Source organism: Podarcis pityusensis (assembly GCF_964106645.2).
Source record: "Podarcis pityusensis genome assembly, chromosome: 17".
Taxonomy (NCBI): domain Eukaryota; kingdom Metazoa; phylum Chordata; class Lepidosauria; order Squamata; family Lacertidae; genus Podarcis; species Podarcis pityusensis.
This window is the reverse complement of record NC_138042.1, coordinates 1,532,012-1,557,895: the sequence shown is the minus strand read 5'-3', so window position 1 is coordinate 1,557,895 and position 25,884 is coordinate 1,532,012. Positions and strand designations below refer to the sequence as shown.

At 45.8% G+C, this 25,884-nt stretch overlaps 1 protein-coding gene across 1 annotated transcript in view; it reads left to right on the top strand.

The window, feature by feature from the left end:
• Nucleotides 1–25,884, top strand: part of DNMT1 (DNA methyltransferase 1) — a 55,486-nt gene that overhangs the window by 1,592 nt on the left and 28,010 nt on the right. Inside the window, exons 2-14 of the mRNA XM_080988440.1 lie at nucleotides 4,894–4,936; nucleotides 5,067–5,174; nucleotides 7,014–7,290; nucleotides 8,075–8,147; nucleotides 10,376–10,475; nucleotides 11,075–11,115; nucleotides 17,923–17,974; nucleotides 18,945–19,028; nucleotides 19,110–19,219; nucleotides 20,742–20,860; nucleotides 22,307–22,399; nucleotides 24,745–24,896; nucleotides 25,209–25,396. Of these exons, the coding sequence (XP_080844566.1) occupies nucleotides 4,894–4,936; nucleotides 5,067–5,174; nucleotides 7,014–7,290; nucleotides 8,075–8,147; nucleotides 10,376–10,475; nucleotides 11,075–11,115; nucleotides 17,923–17,974; nucleotides 18,945–19,028; nucleotides 19,110–19,219; nucleotides 20,742–20,860; nucleotides 22,307–22,399; nucleotides 24,745–24,896; nucleotides 25,209–25,396 (1,440 nt within the window). The remainder of the gene's footprint in view (nucleotides 1–4,893; nucleotides 4,937–5,066; nucleotides 5,175–7,013; nucleotides 7,291–8,074; nucleotides 8,148–10,375; nucleotides 10,476–11,074; nucleotides 11,116–17,922; nucleotides 17,975–18,944; nucleotides 19,029–19,109; nucleotides 19,220–20,741; nucleotides 20,861–22,306; nucleotides 22,400–24,744; nucleotides 24,897–25,208; nucleotides 25,397–25,884) is intronic.

Sequence of the window (25,884 nt, the reverse complement as noted above, 5' to 3'; positions counted from 1 at the left end):
TCTCGTTTCTTTCCTTTTTTCAGCCTGCTTTCCACCTTGAAGGCTCTAGTATGTGCATTTTGCCCACCATTACAGCTGTGAATGGTTGTGAGGCTGTAGCTTGTGCCGCATGGTGCATCTGTTTGCGTATCTACTTAGAATCATAGAATCATAGAGTTGGAAGAGACCACAAGGGCCATCGAGTCCAACCCCCTGCCAAGCAGGAAACACCATCAGAGCACTCCTGACATATGGTTGTCAAGCCTCTGCTTAAAGACCTCCAAAGAAGGAGACTCCACCACACTCCTTGGCAGCAAATTCCACTGTCGAACAGCTCTTCCTGAGTCTCCCTACTTTCTGAGTCTCCCTCTCAGAGCAGTGCAGGCGGGCAGCAACTGCTTCTCTGCTGTTGTCTGGAGTCAACAGTCTGGGAGGAACTCGCTTGCCTTTCCCTTATGAGAGCCAGTGGTGGCTCTAAACTTCAGCTCTGGGATTTTCCTAAACTATTTGCCCCCTTTCCGCATTTTTCGATTGTCTTCCCTCAGTGGGAACATATCATTCTTGGAAGAGGAGGGGCTGATGGTAGACAACACAGTCCAACACAGCAACATGTTCTCAAACAAAACCTCTTCAGCTTCCATTATTTTCCATCTCTGTGTTGCCTTGCACACAAGTTTGGTCTATGGTTCTTTCGTATGGAAGGGAGCTTCTGAGTGAAGGATTCTGGGCCAGCAGCTCAGCCCAAGTGCTCTGCCTGTAAGTTCTATTCTAACAGTTCAGACTTCTGTTTCTCTTTGGCAAGGGGTTGTGGGTAGGTGGCATTTCTTAGGATTCTGAATTTGGCCCAGTAGATTTGCATTGTTGACCTTAAGCAAGTTATACATTCAGCACTTTTAGTCAGAGTTAGGCAGTTTGTTGAGCACGTCTGATAATGGCAAATTTGAGGAAAAAATAATTCAGATTTGGCAGCTTCTCTCAAGAGTCTTCAAAGAGATTCTTCCCCAAGGAGAAGAAGTACTTGTATTTTAGCAGCAAGACTTCTTGCCTAACAGGCTTCCATTTCCATTTTGCGCCAGGAATGGACGACTCCCTTGACATTGCAGAGAGAAGCAGATAAAGATAATGAGAATGGTGGGGGTTAAACCATTCTCAGAATTCCTTGGTGGGCTTGAAAGGAACGGACTCTTATCCACTGTTTGCCCTGAGGTCTGGCACTCACTTCCCCATGGAGTGTGAGAACAGGCAAAGGCACTGGGTGGAGAAGCACTTTGTCTGCCACAACACCCCGGACTCCTTTTCTGGAAATAGAGGTCACCTCATTAATTGATTTTTAAATTGGCTTTAAAATAATGGGGGGTGGGTTGCTGGAAAAATATGCAATGATAAACTGTGGGACATTCAGCTGCATGAACTGAAATAAGATTTTATTTGGTGCGAGAGACGGCTGGGAGAGGGAAGCCCATGGTTTGCTTATTCTAAGCTTCTTTTTATATTTATGATTCGGCAACCCTCTCTAGAATGCAAGATGAAAAAATATTTACAAGTGAGGAAGGGAGAAATTTGAGTATTATTGAGATTAATTAGCAAGAATGAAGACTGTGTGTGACTTGAAAAGAATAAAGGAGGGGGAGGGGAAGCTCAAGTATGCTGGAAACATGAGTCGTTCCCCCCAACATCGAAAAAGGAAGAAGAGACTGAGATTTGTTTGTGCTTCTGACAGAATGTAATTTAAGATAAAGGATAATTGGCCATAAATCTCAGCTGTAAGGAAGAAAGGAAACAGGGCTGTGGGAGTGGTGTTGCAGAGATACTGAGAGTTGCAAAGGAAAATCTCCAGCACATTCGAAAATAGCCCACTTGCCAAGGCTGAAGAAAAACAAAGGTAAAGGACCTCTGGACAGTTAAGTCCAGTCAAAGGCGACTGGGTATCTATCTACTTGCACTGGTGTGCTTTTGAACTGCTAGGTTGGCAGGAGCTGGGACAGAGCAACGGGAGCTCACCCCGGATTCAAACCGCAGATCTTCTGATCGGCAAGCCCAAGAGGTTCAGTTAGCACGCTGTTGTCTGTTCTGAGACACTGAGGCAAGGGATGGAGAGATAAGTCCTTTGAGAAACTTTTGAATGGCAGTTCTGCCTCAAGTCATGATGGGAGGCAGCATCAGCTGGGAAGTGAAAGAGACAACACCATATATGGTCAAAAGGAATCTCCATGGACATAACAGTTTTTCACATTCAGGACAGAACAAAGATAATACAGTGGATGCTCGGGTTGTGAACGTGATCCGTGCGGGAAGCATGTTTGCAACCCACAGCGTTCACAACACGCAGTGCTGCGCATGTGCACACGCGGCTTGTAATTCGGAACTTATGCGCAAAGCGCAATTTAGCACTTCTGCGCATGTACAACTACCGAAACCCAGAAGTAACCCGTTCCGGTACTTCCGGGTTTCGGCGCGTCCGTAACCCGAAAAAACGCAACCTGAAGCATCTGTAACCCGAGGTATGACTGTAGTTTGAATTCCTCACTTGAAGTTTTATAAATTTATATAATATAACAACACGAATGGAAATCATTAATTATGCAGCTGTTGATTAAAAGATTATTATTATAACTGAAATATAACTGAAATTAATGAGATTATGAAACACAGTGACGTAAGATCGGAACTGCATCCAATCCATCATGCGGGAGCCATTTTAACTAAAATGTATTAACTGGAAGTTGATGGGCATTTGTATAATTGTATTAATTGGGAATTAATTGATATTGTTATAATTTGGCTATTATTGAGGGAATATTGGAAAACTAATAAAAAATTATTTACAAAAAGACTTCTTGCCTAACAGAGATTTCTTCCCTACAGTTCACTAAGTTGTAAAACAAGAATGTAGACTAGTGTGCTAAGGATGTGTTATATGCTAGGGTAGTGGTGGCTGGCCACTTTGGATTTGTAGGATAAGTAAAAAGAGACATGGGAAAAATAGCAAAATTGGATGCAAAGTTGGAGTGGGGGGAGGACTTGCATGTGGCGGCACTCCCTTGGCCTCAGGGAATGTAACAATGGAACAGGAATTAAATGTGCAAAGTGCAAGCAAATGGCGCCCTTTTTGCCTTGGCTTGTGTCCTGGGGCAAAGTGTGTCAGCAGCTCTTTGTTTTTGGTTGAGGGGGTGGTTCCCTGGTACGCATCCAAAGAGAAACATTTTGCCTCAATGGAGTTAAGGAATTAGTCAGTTTCTGAAAAATTTGGTCCTGTTCTTACAGGCATGTGTGTCTGTACACATCAGGAAATGACAGAAAGTGCAGAAGAGGGTCTCCAGAGTTGCTTTGTGGAACATATTGGTGCCTGTATGTAGCTGGGGCCTCTGTTTAATCATGTGCTTTGAGGGAAAACTTTCATATGTCATTTTGTAGATTTCTGGCTTCCAGCTGGAAATGTTTGACTCTTGAGAAGAGGACACACAGATTTTGGGGGAAGTGGAATTCAAAGCCTAAGGTCTCTATGTGAATCCACAAATACAGATACATCAGTATAGGAAGGGGGTGACCAGAGGGAAGCAGGTTTTCTATGTGCATTGCAGGGGGTTGGACTAGATCATCCTCGTGGTCCCTTCCAACTCTATAATTCTACGATTCATCTCTCCCTTGGCCTTTATCAGTGGAACCCATTCTTTCCCTCCAACCCAAATTGGCATGTCAGCAACCCCACTGCTGCTTCCCTCTGGGTAGGCAGCTGTGGGTCTAGGTTAGGGGTAGCCAACATGGTGACATCTGGATATTGTTGGATTTCAACTTCCATCAGCCCCAGCAAGCCTGGCCATTGGTCAGGGATGAATGGGAGTTGTAGTCAAACAATGTCCTGCAGGAGGTGCTGCCTCTGAAGGGCTGAGCTTGGCTTTGGCTCCCCCCCCCCCCAGCCAACTCTTCCTGGGAAATTAGGGAAGCATTCCACAGATCTGAAATAATCCTTGCTAGCCAGCTAGAACATGCTCTCAGTTTGTGGGTCTGTGAAGGGGTGGGCAGTAGCATGGATTTCCTCCCTAAATTGAGCACTCTAGACCCCCACCCCAGCTATTCTAAGGGATAATCTTTCTATATAGGTTTCTACCCCACTCAATTCCAATTCTTCCCTCAGAATGGTTTTGTTGGATTGCCATCTTAGTGAATATGGTAAATAAAGTGTGTATCTGAAGAAGTGTGCATGCACACGAAAGCTTATACCAAGAACTAACTTAGTTGGTCTTTAAGGTGCTACAGGAAGGAATTTTTTTATTTCGACTATGGTAAATAAAGCAACAACAAAACAAATAACAGCATGGAATGCTAAGGCATGCTTGACTTCTTCCCGGATTCTTTGTCCTTCCTGGGCTTGGATGACCAAATTCTCGTGTCAGCTGAGGGAGACATCCATTTTCTCACTCTGTGGAAATGTATTGATTTCTCTTTCTCGAGGTGAGGCTTCCTGAGCAGTGCTGGTGGGGAGAACCAACCAAGTGATGCCATCCCAGCCACAGCCATTAACAGGGCTAGAATAAGGGAGATGGAAGTAACATTTTATTTTTTCAGCCAACTTAGGTATCTCCTTATTCTCTGCAGTAAGCCAGGTGGCTCTTAGGTACTATTGACAGATGACATGGTGCAGATAAAAGAATCAGAGACATCTGGAGGGGTCAGGTTCTCCATTTCTGCCAATAAACGCTGCTTCCCCCCTGAGTCCTATTGCCCAGGCATGAGGGCAGCAGGGAGACGTGTGTTGGTGTCCCACATACTGCTGCCAAGCCCCTCTTTCTCCCTTCCCTACCCCAGTGTCATCCAGGAGGTGAAATACCACCTGTCTCAGCCCTCTGAAGCTCCCTTGTAAAAGGCTGTTTCCTAATGAGGAACTGTGTTTGTTTTTGTTTGTTTTTTAAACAGGCTAAAAGATCTAGAAAGGGATGAAGATGGTCTTGGTGAAAGAGTGAGTGCATGAGTGTCCCCCTCCCCCTTTTAATGGAGAGTCATGCCAGTGCCTCCTTGCAGCCACCCCCTGAGAAGGTGTCAGTTGCCAGTTTAATATGCTGTCTGTCTGCCTCTCTGTCTGTCTTTAGGAATGTGTTAAGGAAAAACTGAGTCTGATGCACGGCTTCTTGCAAGCCGATGTTCAGAATCAACTGAAAGACCTGGAGACCAAGTTTCACAAAGAGGAGCTTTCAGAGGTAGGTAATTATAGGGATGGGTCAGTTCCTCCCGTTCCATTCAGATACCGTTCTGTGGGTTTGACTGTGCCTGCCTTCCCAGTTGGATGGGGATGATTTCTAAAATGAGAAAGGTTCTCCAGTTTGCTGCAGTTATCAACTCATTTATTTCTTTTTTTCAGGTGAGGAGATAATAACTTCATTCACTCTTGATCTAGCTAGCAGTGGGGAACAAACATATATATATATATATATATATATATATATATATATATATGTATATATATGTATATTTATGTATTTATTTGTGTGTGTGTGTACACACACACACACACACACACACACACATATATATATTCTGCTGGGCAGATCAGATGGTTTGTGGGGTAACGTGGCAGCAAAAGGCTTGTCTTTCGGTGCCACACTTCCCTGCAGACCACCTGATGCACCTGGCAGCAAAATAATAATAATAATAATAATAATAATAATAATAATAATAATAATTAATAATAATAATATTGATTGATTTTATTGATTGCTTGCTGCTGTAGGGCGAATTAGGTGGTCTATGGGGTAGCATGGCAGCAAAATTAAAATGGCACCTAGACATTTTGTTTTGGCGTCTAGAACACAAGTCCCAGGAGTCACATGGTTCCTAGCTTTATATAAATTGTTTTTTTTTAATCTAAGGCAGATTGTAAATTCCATAGATTGCTCTAGATTGCGCTAAATTGTATGACTCTGCATTAGGATCATAACTAGGATGATAACTCCACAGTATTCTGTTGAGACAGTTGCCAAAACAATAGATTTCTGCCTGTCTTTTTCTATACATATTCAAGGACACTGAGCCAGATCATTGCATTGTAGGCTAAGGGCTATTTTACACAGTGTTTGAAACTCCCATTATTCTCGGCGCATTTTGTGACTGGTAATTTCATTAGCTCAAGCTCTGGGTGCAGTACTGCGCCTAAGATTTCAGATTAAAACTGCAGAGTGGAAGGAAAGGAGGACCTTTTCTGCCTCCCCACTTCTAGCTACTATCTGAAGCCTGGAGAAGAGACCCTCTTAAGAATATCAGGGGGGTGGGCATGGCTTTGTTTTTTGAAATCTTCAGATGAGAACTAGACAATGTGAAACATGAATATGAGATTTTAGCTGCAGTTCATTCATTTTCAGCCTTGTATTCTTGTTATAAAAAGTGTGCCTAGGCATTCAATTGTTGCACCCATAACCTAGGTTTAAGGTGCCATTTAGCTCCCAGCCTTCGTATCTGTTTCTAACACTGATTTCATACTCTGGCCTGGCATGTAGACTCTGTAGTGTTGTGCTGTAAGAATAAGTGTGTGTGGGGGGGGGTATTATTATTAATTTTTGTATACCACCCTACATCTATAGATCTCGGGGCGGTTGGTAGCATACTTATCATGCTATTTCATGTCAAAAATATTGTGTGAGTGAAAGGATATATGTGTAGATTTGACTGTGATTTATATCTTGGCCAGGCAGTTCATCTGCTGTAAAGGAGCATGGACAGATTGTCCACTGTGTTCCACAGCTGGGCGATAATCCGATTTATTGTCTGAAACCGGTATGGCATTCACATTGCACTATCGGTTTCAGACATTTTGAGCTGCCGATACGTCTTGGCTCCCCATCCGCCATGTATTGGCAGCTCAAATTGCCTTCACTGGAGCTGGCAGGTTGCGTCTTTCCTCTTTTGCTCCCGGAAGAAAGACGCAGCAGGTGGAACCAGGATCTCAGAATTTCTTATCTCCCCCCTCCTCCTCTGCAAAGTCCATTGATGTGCCCAGAATATGTGCACTGCACTCATCCTGTTCCTCTTTCCCTTTGCTGCAGGAACTGTACCTGGCCAAAGTCAAAACCTTGCTCCACCAAGAACTCGCTTTGGAGAATGGAGATAGCCTGGAGCTTGGCCAGAAGCCCAACGGCTGCACAGAAAATGGTGCCTATGGCAGTGATGAAGAGCCCGAGAGAAGAAGCAGCAAGGGAGAAGAGGACAGCACCATGGAGGTGGAGGGGGCAGCATCGTCTTGCTCCTCCACACCATTGGCCTCACCCTCCGTGCCCAAAGCCCGCAGGGGCAGGAAGAGCAAGTCCAGCAGTGAGAACAGAAGTACGTCATTTAGAGACTTGCTTTAACATGGCTCTTGGGAGTCTCCACTACTTTGACTCTGGATACATAGCATAAATGGCAGGAAAGCCAAAGCCTTCTGGAAATTGAGGGTGTTTCTCTCCCCACTCCCACTTACTATTTAGGTTTCAAATAAATGAGGGCAGATGTGGCATAGTTACATCTGTAGACTTGTTTGCCAGAGGTTGGCCTTTGACTAGTTTTATTAGCGGAGCATTGCAGGTTCTCATTTACGTTCAGCCTGGACAAATGAGCCATCTGCAGGATCTGCTCCTAGCTCCTATTCATGAATTGGCTTGCTGTCTCCTTGCATACAGATAGATTTTCATCCTGCTTTAAGAGCGTGAACCCCCCCCTTTTTTTTAAGGAAAATAGGAAGTGATGATGACGATAATGATGATTTTGAGAATGCAAATTCTGTTTCAAAATTCAACAAGCCTGATAATGAACATTTTGAGTCCCTTCCCTTTTTATTTTTCTTTCCCTTTGGTGAAAGCATCAGGGTCCTGTGACATCTGGAGGGCACTGGGTTGGGGAAGGCTGCTGCAGATAGTGATGGCAAGCTCTTTGTAAGGAATATATGCAAGCAAGTCTGTCCTTCAAGTCTGTTTCAGATTAAGATTCTGCAGTTGGTAATAGAAGATGGCTTTGTTTGGGCTTGGCTGGGGGGGCGGGGAATCTAATCTGCTTTAAGCACTTTGAAAGCAGCAGAAACCTTTTATGTATGGTAACTGCAACTGATTCTATTTTTTAAATTAATCTGCAGAATCCCCAAGCAGTTCAAGGATCACCCGTAGTTCTGGCAAGCAACCAACCATAGTAGCTATGTTTTCCAAAGGGTGAGTAGGTTGTGTGTAAACCTGGTGTGACTGTTCTTTTGTGGGTTTTTCTTTTGACTCTCATCCCCCATACTGCTGCCACCTTTTACTCTGATTGCCTCATTACCACTTACATCAAGGTGGTTAACATTGAGCACTGAACGGTACAGGTGTTCATGTGAGACACGGAGCAGCCAGGTGACCTGGGGAAAGAAACATCAGGCAAGTGGACCTCTGTTGGAGATCAAGAATAAGAGAGCAAGAAGATCAAGTACAGTGGTGCCTCGCAAGACGAGATTAATTCGTTCCGTGAGTTTTTTCGTCTAGCGAATTTTTCGTCTTGCGAAGCACGAAATCCCATAGGAATGCATTGAAATTCAATTAATGCGTTCCTATGGTCAAAAAAAGTCCAAACAAAGCCAAATTTGGTACAACAAGAGTTTATTAAGTGCTCTTTAAAGTCACACATACTGTAAAGAGCATTTCAAAAATTGAAGGAACAATAAAAATCATAAAAATTCGGGAAAAAACCACACAAGCTTCCAGATTCTTGCAAACCCCTCCTCAACTGTTCCCCCAGCCACCCACCACACAGAAATTCAAATCCAGAATTTTTTTTAAAAAAACAGCAGAGTGGCCCAATGGTCACAGAAAATCATAAAAATGCAGAAAAAAACCACACAAGCTTCCAGATTCTTGCAAACCCCTCCTCAACTGTTCCCCCAGCCACCCACCACACAGAAATTCAAATCCAGAATTTTTTTTAAAAAAACAGCAGAGTGGCCCAATGGTCACAGAAAATCATAAAAATGCAGAAAAAAACCACACAAGCTTCCAGATTCTTGCAAACCCCTCCTCAACTGTTCCCCCAGCCACCCACCACACAGAAATTCAAATCCAGATTTTTTTTAAAAAAAACAGCAGAGTGGCCCAGTGGTCACAGAAAATCATAAAAATGCAGGAAAAAACCACACAAGCTTCCAGATTCTTGCAAACCCCTCCTCAACTGTTCCCCCAGCCACCCACCACACAGAAATTCAAACCCAGAATTTTTTTTTAAAAAACAGCAGAGTGGCCCAATGGTCACAAAAAATCAGAAAAATGCAGAAAAAAACCACACAAGCTTCTAGATTCTTGCAAACCACTCCCCAACACCAAGTCCTTGAATTCCAAACACCCCAACCCAAAATCCAAAAACCCCCCAAAAAGTTTTAAAAGTTTAACTTACCAAATGGCTGCAAAAGAAGTTTTGGAAAAGCTTCAAAAATCACCAAAGTCTTCAAAAACCTCAAAAAAGGCTACCACACCGCATGCTATGAGTTGCTCCTCGAAGTCAAGTCGCAACTGCACCTTTTCAAGCAATGCACCCTGTATTACTGTAACGGTTTTAAGAAAAAGGAAACAAACTTGCAAGACGTTTTCGTCTTGCGAAGCAAGCCCATAGGGAAATTCGTCTTGCGAAGCAGCTCAAAAAACGCAAAACCCTTTCGTCTAGCGAGTTTTTCGTCTTCCGAGGCATTCGTCTTGCGGGGCACCACTGTACAGTCGTACCTCGGAAGTTGAACAGAATCCCTTCTGGAAGTCCGTTTGACTTCCAAAACATTTGGAAACCAAGGCGTGGCTTCCGATTGGCTGCAGGAAGCCGCGTCGGATATTTGGGTTCCAAAAGAACATTCACTAACTGGAACACTCACTTTCGGGTTTCTGGTGTTCGGGAGCCAAAAGGTTCGACTTGCAAGGCGTTCAACTTCCGAGGTACGACTGTATATAAAGAGGAGTGGAAAAATTTTGTGGAATATTTGGAAAATAACTGTAAAGCAAGTGAAAATGTTAGCAGCATTAAGGTAAATTCAATAGTATAACACACAGTACAGAGAGATAATTGCCGGGGGGGGGGGGGCGGACAACGATGACTAAAATGGATTTTTTTGGTTCTTAGAATATGCAGAAAATATGGGAAAATTTAAAGAACCATGGAAGGGGAAGGAGGGAAGTTGATGAATGTACAGCTACAATGGTGGATATTTAATGATGGAAATGTATATTTGATCATTTTCAATAAAAATCAATTAAAAGAATTAAATTAAAATGTCACATATCCATGGCTATCCAATTCATGCTGCGTTATCTGAACAGGGTTTGTAAAGTTAAAACCCATTTAGTTTTTCTTAGCTTTCCACCTTCATTAATAAGCACAGTGAACATCTTGTCAAAATAACGTTACCTAAATTAATTCCTTTTTGCAATAGATCCAATAAACGCAAATCTGAGGAAGTGAATGGAGACCTGAAACAAGAAATTAGTGTAGAAAATGAGGAGGAGGAAGAGGAGGAGCAGCCTGGAGAGAAGGTAAATGCTGATTGCTTTACTAGTTTACTCCACCACCACCAGAATGCTTGAAATGTATGCATGAAACTTCTGAATTCTCACTTGCATTTGGAATTTTGGATTTAATATTGCTGTTTCACCCTGGAGTGGGGATAAATTATGGGCCCTTGAAAAGCCTTTGCCAGCTTGGTGCCCTCCAGATGTTTGGGACTGCTGTTCCTGTCAGCCTGATGGGAGCACCTGGAGGCTTCCAGGGTGGTGAAGGCTGCCCTAGAAGGTTAATGTTGTTGTTGTTGTTTAGTCGTTTAGTCGTGTCCGACTCTTCGTGACCCCATGGACCAGAGCACGCCAGGCACTCCTGTCTTCCATTGCCTCCCACAGTTTGGTCAGACTCATGTTTGTAGCTTCAAAGACTATCCAACCATCTCGTCCTCTGTCGTCCCCTTCTTGTGCCCTCCATCTTTCCCAACATCAGGGTCTTTTCCAGGGAGTCTTCTCTTCTCATGAGGTGGAAGAGAAGACTTCACACCTAATTTTAAAGGTTAATACTTCACACCTAATTTTAAAGAAAGAGAAAATGTTTCTTTCTTCTGAATACCATCTTCCTTTTTGCTCTCAAGGAACAAGATGAGAAAAGAATCAAAATAGAAGCCAAAGAAGGGTAAGTGACTGGGCGCATGAGATCTCATCAGCTTTCTCTGCATGTATGTTTGCTAGCAAGAAATGTAACCATTTTCATCAATGGATACGAAAAGCAACACTCTCTTTTTGTTTTTGGGAACATACTTAGGCCAAAACTAAACATTTACGACACATGGCCACCACAGAAAATGATAGCTAATAATAATAATAATAATAATAATAATAATAATAATAATAATTAATATTTATTCCCCACCAATCTAGCTGGGTTTCTAGCAGCACATATAAAAACATAGTAAAACATCAAACATTAAAATCTTCCAGATACAGGGCTGCCTTCAGATGTTGTGTAGTTCTTTATCTCCTTGACATTTGATGCGAGGGTATTCCACAGGGCGGGCACCACTGCCGAGAAGGCCCTCTGCCTGGTTCCCGGTAGCTTCACTTCTTGCAGTGAGGGAACCACCAGAAGGCCCTCGGAGCTGGACCTCAGTGTCCGGGCTGAATGATGGTGGTGGACACGTTCCTTCAGGTATACATGACCAAGGCCGTTCAGGGCTATAAAGGTCAGCACCAACATTTTGAATTGTGCTCGGAAATGTATTGGGAGCCAGTGAATATTCTCTAAGACTGGTGTTATATGGTCCCGGCGGCCACTCCCAGCCACCAGTCTACATGCCGCATTCTGAATTAGTTGTAGTTTCTAAGTCACCTTCAAAGGTAGTCCCATGTAGAGCGCATGTCAATAAGCAGGAGATAGCCAGAGCATTCACCACTCTGGTGAGACAGTCTGTGGGCAGGTAGGGTCTCAGCTGGTGTACCAGATGGAGCTGGTAGACATTACTCTGGACACAGAATTGATCTGCACTTCCATGGACAGCTGTGAGTCCAAAATGACTCCCAGGCTGCTCACCTACTCCTTCAGGGCCACAGTTGCCCCATTCAGTACCAAGGAGTCCCCCACACCCATCTGGCCCATCCCCCAGAAACAGTACTTCTAGTCAGGATTCAGCCTCAATCGGTTAGCTGCCAACCATCCTCCAACTGCCTCCAGACACTCACAGGATATTCACTGCCTTCACTGGTTTCAGTTTAAAGGAGAGGTAGGTCTGGGTATCAACAGCATACTGGTGAAAACTCAGCCCAACCCCCCTGATAATCTCACCCAGCAGCTTCATATAGATATTGAAAAGCATGGGGGAGAGGACAGAACCCTGAGGCACCCCACAAGTGAGAGCCCAGGGGTCTGAACACTCATTCCCCAACCAATTTCTGGACACGGTTCCAAAGGAAGGAGCCGGACTACTGTATAACAGTGCTCCCAGCTCCTTTAGTCAGTCCAGAAGGAGGTCATGTTTGATGGTATCAAAAGCCGCTGAGAGATCCAGCAGAACTAGGAAACAGCTTTCACCTATGTCCCTAGCCCACCAGAGATCATCGACCAGCGCGACCAAGGCAGTTTCAGTCCCATGATGAGGCCTGAACCCCGATTGGAAGGGATCCAAATGGTCCACATCCTCCAGGCATGTCTGGAGTTGTTCAGCGACCACATGATCAGTCACCTTGCCCAATAATGGATGGTTTGAGACTGGGCAATAGTTAGCCATATTGGCCAGGTCCAAATATCTACCTACCTAAGGCCCTCCCTCAATCCAGTTTCCAAAAATCTAGAGCAATTTACCTGAGGAGACTAGGACAGTTTGCCGTTTACAGACTAGGGGTGATGGAGCCAAACTTAAGTCATGCTTAGAGAAGACCCATCAAAATCAATGGCACTTGACCAGGCACAGGCAACCTTGGCCCTTCAGATGTTTTGGGACTACAGTTCCCATCATCCCTGACCACTGGTCCTGTTAGCTAGGGATCATGGGAGTTGTAGTCCCAAAAAATCTGGCGGGCCGAGGTTGCCTATGCCTGCACTTGACCATGACATTATTTCAGTGGGTTTGACTGAGTCTAAATCCAACACTCAAGCCACTGGTGGTGTGGGAGGCCAGGGTTGAAATTTCCACTCAGCCATGATGTTTTCTGGCTGCTCTTGGGCCAGTTACAGTCTCTTAGCCTAACCTACCTCACATGGTTGTGAGGATAAAATGCAGAGGGATGAGAACCACACATGCCACCCTCAGCTCTTTGGAAGAAAGGGGGGATATAAATGTAGTAATTGTAGTAGTATAGTGATGATGATGATGATAAATAGATTTCCTGAGGGTCACATGCCAGTGTTGGGTGTGGCAAGAGTTAAAAGCAAGGAGTTTGCCCCTTCTCTCCCCCCCCCCCCCCATTGAGCAGCTGGAAGGGAAATCAAACTGATTTCTTGCAGGAAGCTTTTGAAATTGGGCTGAGAGCTGCTGGCTGCTCACCCACCTCTGCCAAGAGCGGTGCCAGCCGCAAATAAAAGGTGCAGTGGGAGCAGTGATAGTTCATGTTCTTTTGAGCTCTAGCTGTCTAGTCCGAAGAAAAAGCAACCCTGTTGCACTCCTAAAAATGAAAAGAAAAAAAAAGCCCTGTAAATGTTGCCTCTGGCACGAGGAGAGAAATGAAGTATCTCCATATTTTGGAGAGTGGCTGCAGTGGGTGTTTGGATTACACAAAGCCACTCCTCCTTGGCTAGCTTCAAACATCTGTACAGATGTACTAGTTAGCTCTGTGATGGGAAGAAAGGAGAAATTTGCATGTAGGAGGTGCAGGGGAGAGAATCGGCTCCTTCCCTGAATCTGGTCCTCTCTAGATGTTTTGGACTACAGCTCCTGTCAGGCCCAGTCAGCATGGCCAAATCTCGGGGTTGTAGCCTAAATTATCTAGAGGGCCTCAGACTGATTACCCTACAGAAAAACCATTGTTTAGAGACCAGGAACATCAGGAAACCCAACCAGGTCAGAAGCGCTTTGTTTTCATTCCTTAGGCTAAATAAAGAAACACAGAATATTGAAATGGAGCAGTCAGTCTCTGCCCTGTTCATGCATTGATGGAAGTGAGAGTAGAGAGTATAAAATGGCTCCCCAGAATACACAGTTTCTTTAAGCTGAAAGTGTCTTTGTACAGTGGTACCTCAGGTTACATACTGTCAGGGAACTGCCATCGGAAGGAAGGGAAGTGAAAGGGCTCACACAGGTTGGGAGAGACTCAGCAGCTGAAGAGGGAACCAGTAGGGGGAGAGGAGCTGAGCTGAGGGAAAGTGAGCTGGAGGGATGGCTCAGAGACACTTCCAGCGAAAACAGTGGGGAGGTTTCAGGACCTCCTGTAGGGACACCCACTCCTCGCCGGAAACTGTCACGCAGAGAGTCCAGAAGACGTGTTTCCGTTAAGGAGCTTTTATGTTGGAAGCGATTCCGAAAGCAACCACTGTCGGAATCTGCCAGCGACTGACGGAGCCATGTTTAAGGGGCTCCGTTACAGACAGAGGTTTGCAAACTTGACTAAACTCTGAGGGACTAGGATTTTACACACAAGCAGCTCATCGTCCCATCACAGCATTCCGACAGTCTCCGTGAGCAGCTTGTGCAGGAGAAGGCATCATGAGCAACCCAGCCGGAACCGGAGAAGCAGGAGCTGGAGCGGGTCCAAGCCTGGAAGAAAGGTACCGGGTGTTGGAGGTCCAGCTAGCGCTGCAGACGGCGAGGCTTGAGGAGAGGAGGGCTCAGGATGCAGACAAAAAGGGGAAAGACACCCAGCTCGTCAGAAAGGTACCAGGATTGGTGCAGAAGTTTGGGGGGGAGCCCAAAGACTATCATGGCTTTCGGACAGAGATGCAATATGCCCTCAATCTGCAGTTTGATGAATTCCCTGACGAGGAATCACGAGTGGCTTTCGTGATTGGGCATCTTGAAAAGGGGGCGAGAGACTGGGTTAGACCCCTGATGGCAGCGAATAGTGACGTCCTAAAGGACACGATGAAGTTCTTTCGCGCCATGGATCTGATGTTTTCCAGCGATATTGAACAGGGAGTGGTCCGCAGACAGTTAATGGCTTGCAAACAGGGGAGCCGATCTGTCCGTGAGTACTGGACTGAGTTCACCATGTTGATCCATAAATTGGGGTGGGATCTATCGGCGGAACCCATTCAAATGCTCTTTGAAGAAGGGCTTTCTTCGGCTGTGAAAGACGAACTTTCCCGGGCGCCCAGGGCGGAGTCTATGGACCAGCTGACCAAATCAGCGCTGACCATAGGAGCGCGCCAGGAGGCGAGAGCATTGGAGAGGCGGGAAGGGAAGGGGGAACGTTGGAAGGAGTTCCGCATTCCAGACATTCCAGAGCCAACTTTCCCGCCGGCAGAGCCGATGGAAATCGGAACAGCGCGCGCGCGCGCAGTTTCAAAGCCCAGTGAGGGGGGAAAGAAGGAGGGAAAAGGCGCCCGGAAATGCTATCTCTGCCAACAGCCAGGTCACTTTGCCAGAGTCTGCCCCCAGAGGAAGGAATGGCAAGGGATGGTAGGAGCTGTGGAGGGAAGAGAGGAAGAAATACCGAAGCAAGTAAAAGCCAACGCCTGGCTGCCACCGTCGGGGCACAGCAGCCAGGCCAAAGAGCAGTGAAAGTGCCCACGCCAGAACCTCCTAAACCCGCCCTAGTGATAGAAGTGGCGCTAGAGCTGCCAAACGGACACCCTCTAAAGATAAAGGCGCTGTTGGACTCAGGCAGCTCCTGCAATTTCATGAGCAAAGAGTTTGCAGCTGAACACCAGATACAGACGATCCCTTTAAGCAACCCCCTGCAGGTGACCACGATCGATGGCAGGGAGCTGTTGGGAGGAGAAGTCAGCTTGCAAACCGTCCCAATGATAATGAAGGTGGCAAGGCACACCGAACTGATAGCGTTTAATGTGGCCACCTTGGGAGGAGCTCCCATTATATTGGGGATGAGCTGGCTAGCGTTACATGATCCGCTGGTGGGCTGGCATCAGAGAGTGGTTTCTTTTGGTTCAGCACATTGCTTAGAACACTGCAAAGAGGGAAAGGGTTTGGCAGGGGCCCAAGCCACCATAGCAGGGACTGAAGTAACGGAGAACGTGAAGGTACCACGACAATACGCAGATCTCCGCGACGTCTTCAGCGAAAGGGAAGCTGACCAACTACCCCCGCATAGACCCTTTGACTGTCAAATCAATTTACTCCCTGGGGCACAGCTCCCTGTAGGCAAGCTGTACGCCATGTCAGACAGAGAGATGCAGGAGCTAAGAGAGTTCATTGACAAGAACCTGAAGAGAGGGTTCATCAGAGAGTCCAGGGCGGTGGGGGGCAGCCCAGTGTTTTTTGTGGATAAAAAAAACACGAACAAGCCGAGGCTTGTGTGTGACTTCAGGGCCTTAAATGCAGTGTCAGAACCAGTGGCTTTCCCTATGCCCAGGATTGACGACATTTTGACAAGGGTCAGGAAGGGAAAGATTTTTACTAAACTGAACCATAAGGGTGGGAGATAGGGTGTGGCTGTCAACCCAAGGGTTGCCGTTCAAAGGAGGTTGTAAGAAATTAAGACCCAGGAGATTGGGTCCCTTTGAGGTCATTCAACAGGTCAACCCAGTGGCTTTCAGGCTCCGGTTACCCAACCACATGAAACTGCACCCAGTATTTCACAGGTCGTTACTGTCACCGTATGAGGGGGGACGAGAAGGGATGGCCACTCGGGGACCGGTCATAGAAGAAAGGGAATGCAGCAGCCATGTGGCAGAAATCCTCGACGCCAGGTGGAAGGGGGATCAGGTGGAGTATTTGGTAGCGTGGGAAGGAGAACCGGAGTCAGAAAACACTTGGGTAATGGCAGAAGATATCAATGACGAGGTATTGATAGAAACGTTCCATCAAAGGTTCCCAAGGAAACCTCAGCCTGTGGAGAGGTTCCGGAGGGAATACTTTGGGACCACCGATGAGGAGGAGGAGTTGGAAGGATTCTCGGACTCGGAAGGGGAAGGGGAGATGGACTCTGAGGAGGAGGAGTACTTCGAGACCAGGAACCGCAACAGGAGGAGAGAAGTGTTCGGGACATCGGAAGATGAAGGAAGTTCATTCCGGGGTTTTGCCTCCTCACCGCCCGTAGAGGAGGGGGCGAGAGGGGATGAAGGGGGCCCTGGAGGGGAGGTGGATGTCAGGGAACTGCCATCGGAAGGAAGGGAAGTGAAAGGGCTCACACAGGTTGGGAGAGACTCAGCAGCTGAAGAGGGAACCAGTAGGGGGAGAGGAGCTGAGCTGAGGGAAAGTGAGCTGGAGGGATGGCTCAGAGACACTTCCAGCGAAAACAGTGGGGAGGTTTCAGGACCTCCTGTAGGGACACCCACTCCTCGCCGGAAACTGTCACGCAGAGAGTCCAGAAGACGTGTTTCCGTTAAGGAGCTTTTATGTTGGAAGCGATTCCGAAAGCAACCACTGTCGGAATCTGCCAGCGACTGACGGAGCCATGTTTAAGGGGCTCCGTTACAGACAGAGGTTTGCAAACTTGACCAAACTCTGAGGGACTAGGATTTTACACACAAGCAGCTCATCGTCCCATCACACATACGCTTCAGGTTACACACTCCACTATCCCAGAAATAGTGCTTCAGGTTAAGAACTTTGCTTCGGGATGAGAACAGAAATCGTGCTCCAGCGGCGCGGCGGCAGCGGGAGGCCCCATTAGCTAAAGTGATGCTTCAGCTTAAGAACAGTTTCAGGTTAAGAACGGACCTCTGGAATGAATTAAGTACTTAACCCGAGGTACCACTGTATATGAAAGCATTTTACTGCATGGACTTATCAAAGTCTCTGTATCCAGTGACTTAAACAATATTATTCTTGTGATAGCTTATATTACCCAACTTGTTGCACTGTGTGAGAGTTTTGTTTTGTTTTTTGCCCAGGTCTGAAATAAAAGAAGAAGCAAACCAGGTTAAAACTGTGCCACCTGTTAAGGTCAGTAAGTGTTGGTTTGTTTTGTATCTGGTTGGAATACTAGACATTTGTGGTGTGCATATGCACACACTCTGCCCTGGAATGACTGGAACATCAGCAGTTCAAGAAGATACTATTTTTTCTGATTTTCAGGACAGGCATTTAATGCCTCTGTCAGGTGGAACTTTGGGTGGGTTCAGATATACCACATCAGCATTGCTCTGATACCATATCTTGGCCTTGGTTTACTGGCTTTAAGAACAGAAAAATAGTGAATGAAAGTGGCATAACTTTGTGTGTTTTGTTCTTAAAAATGAGTCAGAAAAGCAGCTAAGCATTTGGAAGGGCTCCATAAATGATGGCTGGTACAGTGGAATGGAATGTAAGGACTGATGAAATCCTGCCTCCCCCTTTCAGCTAGATTTAGCCAACTATGAGTGAGCAATCCCTGCATTTTCTAGAAATGCCACTTATGCGCATGAAACCTGTTGGGTATCCTTTCTGGCTAGGTACCAGTGACCCAGAGCAGTACAGTAACAGCTTTTACACCAGGGATGGGGAACTCTCTTGCCCTGCAGATGGTGATGGACTCAAAGTCTCATTATCACTGACCACACTGTCTGATGGGAGTTGGAGTCTAACTACATCTGGAGAGATGCAGGTTCCCTGACCCTGTTATCATCCTTACCCAGCCTGGTTCCCTTCAGATGTTTTGGGCTCCCGTTTCCCATCAGCTCAGCTGGCATGGCCAGTGATCAGGAATGATGGGAATTGGAGTTCAGCAACATCTGGAGGGAACCTGTTTTTAATATGATTTTTGTAAGTGGACCTGTAAATGTTTTACTTTGAAATGGTAGGGTCTAATGTCACTTAAGTAACAAATTCCCAGAGTTATTCAGCCACATCACAAGCTTATTGGCAGCACCATTTTTAGATCCTGGTTACCTGAATTCACCACCTTGCATTTTCTCCTTATATCTTTCTCTTCCAGACCACTCCTCCCAAGTGTGTTGAATGCAGGCAATACCTAGATGACCCTGATCTCAAGTTCTTCCAAGGAGATCCTGATGATGCCGTAAGCCCATCCTTTGCAGATGAACAAAAAGAATTCTGTCTTGCTGGTATATGTCTAGAATAAAATTTTGTATCTTCCTAGCTGGATGAACCCGAGATGCTGACAGATGAGCGCTTGTCCATCTTTGATGCCAACGAAGATGGGTTTGAGAGTTACGATGACCTGCCTCAGCACAAAGTGACTTCCTTCAGGTGAGGCCTTGTGCTGACTTGCCATAAAGCAGGGCTGGTTAACTTGTGGTCTTCCAGTTGTTACTGTTGGACACTGGCTCCCACCAACCCCAGCCAGCATGACTAGTGGTCAGGGCTGATGGGAGTTGTAGTCCAGCAGCATTGGGAGCATGCCACATTAGCAAGCACCACTGTAAAGCCTAGGTAATTGAATCTCAGGGTGGGACAAGTATGGAGGGAGTCATGAATACTGGAAATTTGCTGCCTGGGGGACTGCCCCTCCCTACATCTCTGAGACTCCAAGCAGGAATCTGCAGTAGCAGCAGTTGGAGGAAGGATCTGCTAAGCTCTGAGGCTTAGAAACTAGAGGGTGATAAGGGCAGAAGGAAGCAGGTAGCAGTCTGCTCAAAAAAGAACGCTTTGAATGTCCATTTATTTCTGATCCAGAGGTCTACAGTGCAGCTGTGTGTGTTTGCTTGCCAAATAGAAAGGGTTGAGATTGGGCAGGGGCGAGGGTGCAGCAGTATGGGGCACCTTATTAATAAACACAACCCCTTGAGGATACGCCAGTGTGTTCCTAGGTTTGGGGCTGTGCTCCATTGCAGCCTCCAAGCATCCCCACAGAAGTCTGGTAGGGATCCTTGGGGCACCTGCTGGAACTGTGTTGCTTGAGTGCAGTAAGATCTTTGGGAAGGCGGGTGCCCAGCAGCACAGTCAGCTGCACCGGCAGCCCTCTGGAGCCCCCAGCACTTAACAGGATGGTGTGGTTTAAGCCACAGGAAGGGGTTTGGGATCTCGGGTGATTTTCAGAAGCGGTGACTTTCTGAATCCCAACTGTCTTTAACAATGGGAGCAATTTAAAGGCTTCTTGCACTCCCTAAATTAGACTTCTGACATAGAGAAAGCTTTGGAGGAAAAGACAGGCTAAGTTTTTAACCCTGGGCTGATCAGGGTTAAAGAGACACTGTCTTTTATTCTCAGCTTATGTTCCTGAACCACTATTTTGGACTTTGCTCCACTTGGTGGTCCTCAGTTTGTAAGTAAATAAAGCAGAACACACAAGTTTCAAGGCTGCCTATCCCTGGTTTAAGTCACCCCAGCTTTTCTGTTGCTTTTGATTTTCCCAGTCTGGTGGGACAGTTCCCTGTGTACAGCTATGAAATAGGATAGGGTTGGCCAGGAAAGTTGTCCGCAGTGATGGGTAATATTAGTACAGTACATATCGGTTATATATGGTTATGGTTCTTGGCCTTTGGCAATTCTATAATCAGTGTGGCTTCCTTTTACTTTACAAAAGAAAAAGGTGAATCAGTCTTCCTGTGTTCTGCATCTCATGGCCTCCACTTACGTTTTCAAGCCTCGCCACTACTCTCACTGGAGCCCTGACTCTTCTATTTTGCTATCACCACTTGGTTTGCCACCCTTTGCCCCAAGAGCTGTAAAAGCACTTTGTACACACTTTACAGCTACATTAATGAGAAACTGGAGGTTTTTTTAGTTGGCTGTTGTGAAAGACTATGCAACCTTTTCCTTTTCTGTGCAGTGTTTATGATCGAAAAGGCCACCTGTGCCCATTTGATACTGGTCTCATAGAAAGGAATATCGAACTCTACTTCAGTGGTGCAGTAAAGCCAATATATGATGATAACCCTTGTCTGGATGGTAAGTGTGGCCCTGCAGGCAGGTTTTCCCTACCCCCCCCCATTTAATTTATATGATGCTCTTAATTTAAAACTCCAGGGCGGGGTGTTCACATTCACTCTGCCACATACATAACTGACACATCATATTAACCTGTCATAAAACTGGAGTGCAAATTATGTCTGATTGACTTCCAAAGGAAGGGAGTTTCACAGGGAGGGTGTAGCAGCAGAGAAGACCATCAGCCATGGAACTGTCTCAGGGCCTCACCCAGAGGCAGCACCCAAAGAAGACCCCTTTAATCTTAGTGACCAGACTGGCACATACCAAGAGAGGTGCTCTTCCAAGTTACATGGACCCTGAACTCTTCAGGGTTTAAAGGTTAATGGTAAATCTTAAATTAGATATGTAAATGAATAGGTAACTAGCACAGATCATGGAAAATAAATGTGATATGACTTGAAAGTGGCTTGCTGCTCAATAACCTAGTGGCTGAAATCTATACCAGCTTCTGAACAGTCTTCAAGGGCAGCCCCATGCAGACCACATTACAGTAGTCCAGACTTGAGGTAACCAGGGCATGGATTGCTGTGACAAGTCTATTCCAATTCAGTGACAGCCATAGCTGGTAAACCAGCCAGAGCTAGAAATAGGCTTTCATTAAGCTATCTGAGCCTCCCGTGGCAAAGATGGATCCCAGAGTGCCCCCAGGCCACGAACCCGGATCCTTCAAGGGGAGTGCAGTGCCCTTCAGGACACACCATTTACCCGTCTTCTGGAATCGGGAACCAACGACCAGCAGAGCCAACAGCTTGTTGGAATTCAGCTCCAGCTTATTGGGCCCCATCCAGACCATTATCCCAGATGACCTGAGAAGGGGGAGAGACATTAACACATTTCCCCAAAGCCTTTGGTACCACCCCCTACGGCAAAGAGGCATTTGCCACTCCTTGGACCCATCCTGTCAAGTCACAATGGGCTGCAGTCCAGGGTACAGGTGGTGGGACAGCATTTCAGAGGCTGCAAGTACACTTTGCCCACAAAAGAGACACTTAACCCCGTGTTTGCTTGTTGCATTACTAGACGAGCCACTGGATGCTGCTAAATTAGCTAAGCATCGTTCATTCATGACAGGAAGGTCAAAAGTTTTGTCTTTAATTAGCCATTGTAAATCAAGTAACAAGATATTTGCAGCTTCCCAAGGGTAAGACGGACCAATTAAGTGCCTTGGTTTTGGTGCAGGTGTGGATCTAGTGACCTGGTGGAAAAGGAAGTGAGCTTCTCAGGCCAGCCCACTTGTATCTGCAAGCTTCCAGGGGAAGCAAAGAACCCTAAGAAACCAGCCAGAGGTGGTTGCCCAGCTCCTGTTCCTCAGCGTGGGCTTATTAAAGCACATGCATCCACCATGGCCTAGCAACTAAGTGATTTTAAAATATGATGCCTCTCCATTTTCATCACTGATTTTAGGTGGTGTCCGAGCCAGAAAGATGGGCCCCATCAATGCATGGTGGATCACTGGTTTTGATGGAGGTGAGAAGGCTTTGATTGGATTCACCACAGGTAAGCTTTTAAGAAAATCATCATCCCTTTCAGTTTTGTCTGTGTCCTGCTTTTTCATGCTCAGCGCATACTTGGAATGGCTCACAACAGCATCAGAAAAATCTACGTAATGAAATACCAGCAATATTTCAAGATAATTCACCAACAATTACAAAATATAACAATTTTTAAAGAAACAATCATACAATCATACAATCAAACAATCATACAAATATTAATAGGCCTCCCAAAATGTATTAATATTAATGTATTAATAAATATGAACAAATACAAAAATATATAAACAGCAGAAAAACATTACATATTTTTTGAAATTAAAGTTTTCCCCAACAAGAACAACCACTCCTAAGTCACTGACTCTTCTAAGTGAGCCAGATAGACAAGGGGGACCCAGGCCTTGCAGAACTCACAGCTCAGTCTCTGGGATTTGTTGAAGAAACTACTGGCAGCGATGAAAAGCGTCTTCTTCTGCCAACCCCAGTTCTCTTGCATGTTGTGCTCAAAATGGGGATGCCAATCCCCTTCCCTTTCCAGGTGGGCTTAATTGAGTGGCCTAATTGTCCCCCTTCATCCCTGATCACCTCCACCACTATGGGCGCTGCATATGTGACTGCGCAGAGCAAGCAATCCTCACAAATCCACAGCACGACCTATTTGCAAAGCTGCGCATGTGCTTTACCAGCCAAGGAGCAGGACATGCTGCCACACATCTTTACATGCATGTTCTGTCAGTGAGCTACCATGGAATTGACCTCAGGGAATGGCGAACTGTGTGGAGCAGTGTTGCTGGGCTACAACTCCCATCAGCCCCAGCCAGCATGCTCAGTGATTAGGGACAATGGGGGCTGTAGTTCAGCAACACCTGGAGGGCCACAGGCTCCCCATCCCTGCTTTAGAGCTTTGAGAATGCTTGGTTGCCTTCATCCCTTGGTTGCCTACGTATCTAGGAGGAGGGAGTTCCACAGCCCAGTGCCATCACGTAGAAGCATTCTTTAAGAGCCAAGTTGTGCTCAACTTAAAAAGAGAAAAGCATTCTTTCAGAGCAGTGTTTCTCAAGCAGTTGACTGAGACCCCTCAGTGGTCCTTGGGCCACATCAGGTGGACTTCAGTGTCTCGGCAGGAAATGGGTAGAAATACTTTGAGAGACATGTGGGAAGAGAAATAGATAAAACAGGCATAGGCAACCGGGCCCTCCAGATGTCTTGGCCTACAATTCCCATGATCCCTAGCTAACAGGACCAGTGGTCAAGGATGATAGGAATTGTAGTCCCAAAAATCTGGAGGGTCAAAGGTTGCCTATGCCTGATACAAAAGATAAAACCTTCTCCATTTAGAGCCTCTGGTTCAACAAATTCTGTCTTAAATGAGTCACAATACCTCTGGAACAAATGCCTGTTCTTAGGGTGAGGAAAGCTGAACTATGGAACTCCTTGCCACAAGGAAAACATTGTTGCAAATAATTTAATCATTTCCAAATATGAACCAGATAGCAGCAGAAAGGGGTGTCAGGAATTGCCAGCTGGTTGTGCCAAATGCTGCCTCCATCTGCCACCATTTTGTGACTGCAAAAAAAGGAAAACCCATGCAGGCAATAGTAATAGGCAATTACTGCAGTAAGATCCGTTCCAAAAAAAATTTATCTTGTGTTTTTTTTAAAAGAGCTTTTCATGTTTCAAAACTTGCTTCATCTCCATTATTAAAACTTTTTCTTGTCAGTTTCATAGGAGCTTACTGTTATACAAAATTTGCTTCTCCAATAATACAGATTTTTGGTATCCGTTTCACATAATTTGCTTCTTCAGTTATGCACCTGCAAAAAATATACATAATAGCTCCCATCAGTTACAGTTTTCTTTGTTCATAAACTCAAAAGGCCCTAGCCTTGTTGCTGACCCAGCGAGGTACATTAAATATACATGTATTAAAGTTGTTACAAACCTCATTCTGTTCTCTTTTATACAAACAACACTTGCATTCAAATTATATTACATGAGATTCATACCAACCTTACAAATGCCTTCTCAAATTTTCTGTCTTGGGCAACTGCCAGGGTTTACCCTCCTGTAAATATCTCTCTGTTGGCCATGACAACTGAATGAAGCCTCCATGTTCATTGGCAGTGTATCTTTGATAGCCCTTTGATAGACAAGCAATCTTTGTGCCTTCTGGCTGGCTGCTGTTGGGAACAGGGAGCAGGGTTAGACCTCTGGTCTTGCTCACTAATGCAGTTTTAGTCATTCTTAGGTGCTCACACATGTTGCTTAATCATCCACTCAGTTCATGGCTAAGTATGTATTTGTACCCAAGTCTTGTTCATTGGGAAACACATTTGCATTGCATTCTAGCCTTTGCAGATTATATCCTGATGGAACCAAGTGAGGAATACGCCCCCATCTTTGCACTGATGCAGGAGAAGATCTACATGAGCAAAATTGTTGTTGAATTCTTGCAAAATAACCCTGATGTCAGCTATGAGGACCTGCTGAACAAGATAGAGGTTAGTCCAGCAGACCAGGGCAGCTGTGTCTTGTGTCTGTAAGAAGACCGATGTCAAGGAACTCAGATCAGCATACATTGTCTATCCATCTCAATTCTTTTTGTCCTCAAAACAACCCTATGAAGTAGGTTAGACTGCCATTGTGTGTCACCATCTTGAGATGGCTGAGCAGCCATTTTTGAACACCAGGCAGTTGAGAGAGCAGATGAACCTGCTATTGCAATGCTTTTTTGCTCTTGCTTAAAATTCTTCTCCTGACTTGCCAGTTTAAAACCAGTAGAATTGTTAAATTCCTTCTAATTCTGTCTCCAGACCACTGTCCCTCCTGCTGGATTAAACTTCAACCGTTTCACAGAAGATTCCCTCCTCCGGCATGCCCAGTTTGTGGTAGAGCAAGTGGAAAGCTATGATGAGGCAGGAGACAGTGACGAGCCTCCTGTTCTCATCACCCCCTGCATGAGAGACCTGATAAAACTGGCAGGAGTCACGCTAGGCAAAAGGTACGCCAGCAGCTGCACCCTGGGAGTGGCCCTTCGGAGGAGCTTCATCTCCTCCTTCGGGCTGTGCAACTTAACGCCAGAGGAGAAGGCTTGCGTCAGAGAACCTTCTTTGGTGCTTGGTATTCGCCACACTCAATGTTCGGGAGGTGGGCTCTAGACTTTCTCTTTGGTCCTGTCTCTTTCTGTGTGCAGGGAATGTTTTTTAGGGAGAAGGATTCAATCATGTGACCTGATGTTTGGCATAGCACAGCACAGATGCGCCTCCTGCTCAGTCAGCCCATCTAAGCCAGTACTTACGCCAGCTGGCAGCGGCTCCCCAGGATTTCAGGAAGGAGTTTTTCCCAGCCCCACCTGGAGATGATGAGGGTTGAGCCTGGGACCTTTTCCATGAGAAGCGTGTCCTCTATCACTCTGCTAGAACTCCTTCTGCAGATCAGCTGTGTGCTATTTGGAGGAGCGCGTGGGTGAATTTTCCTCTTGCCTATATG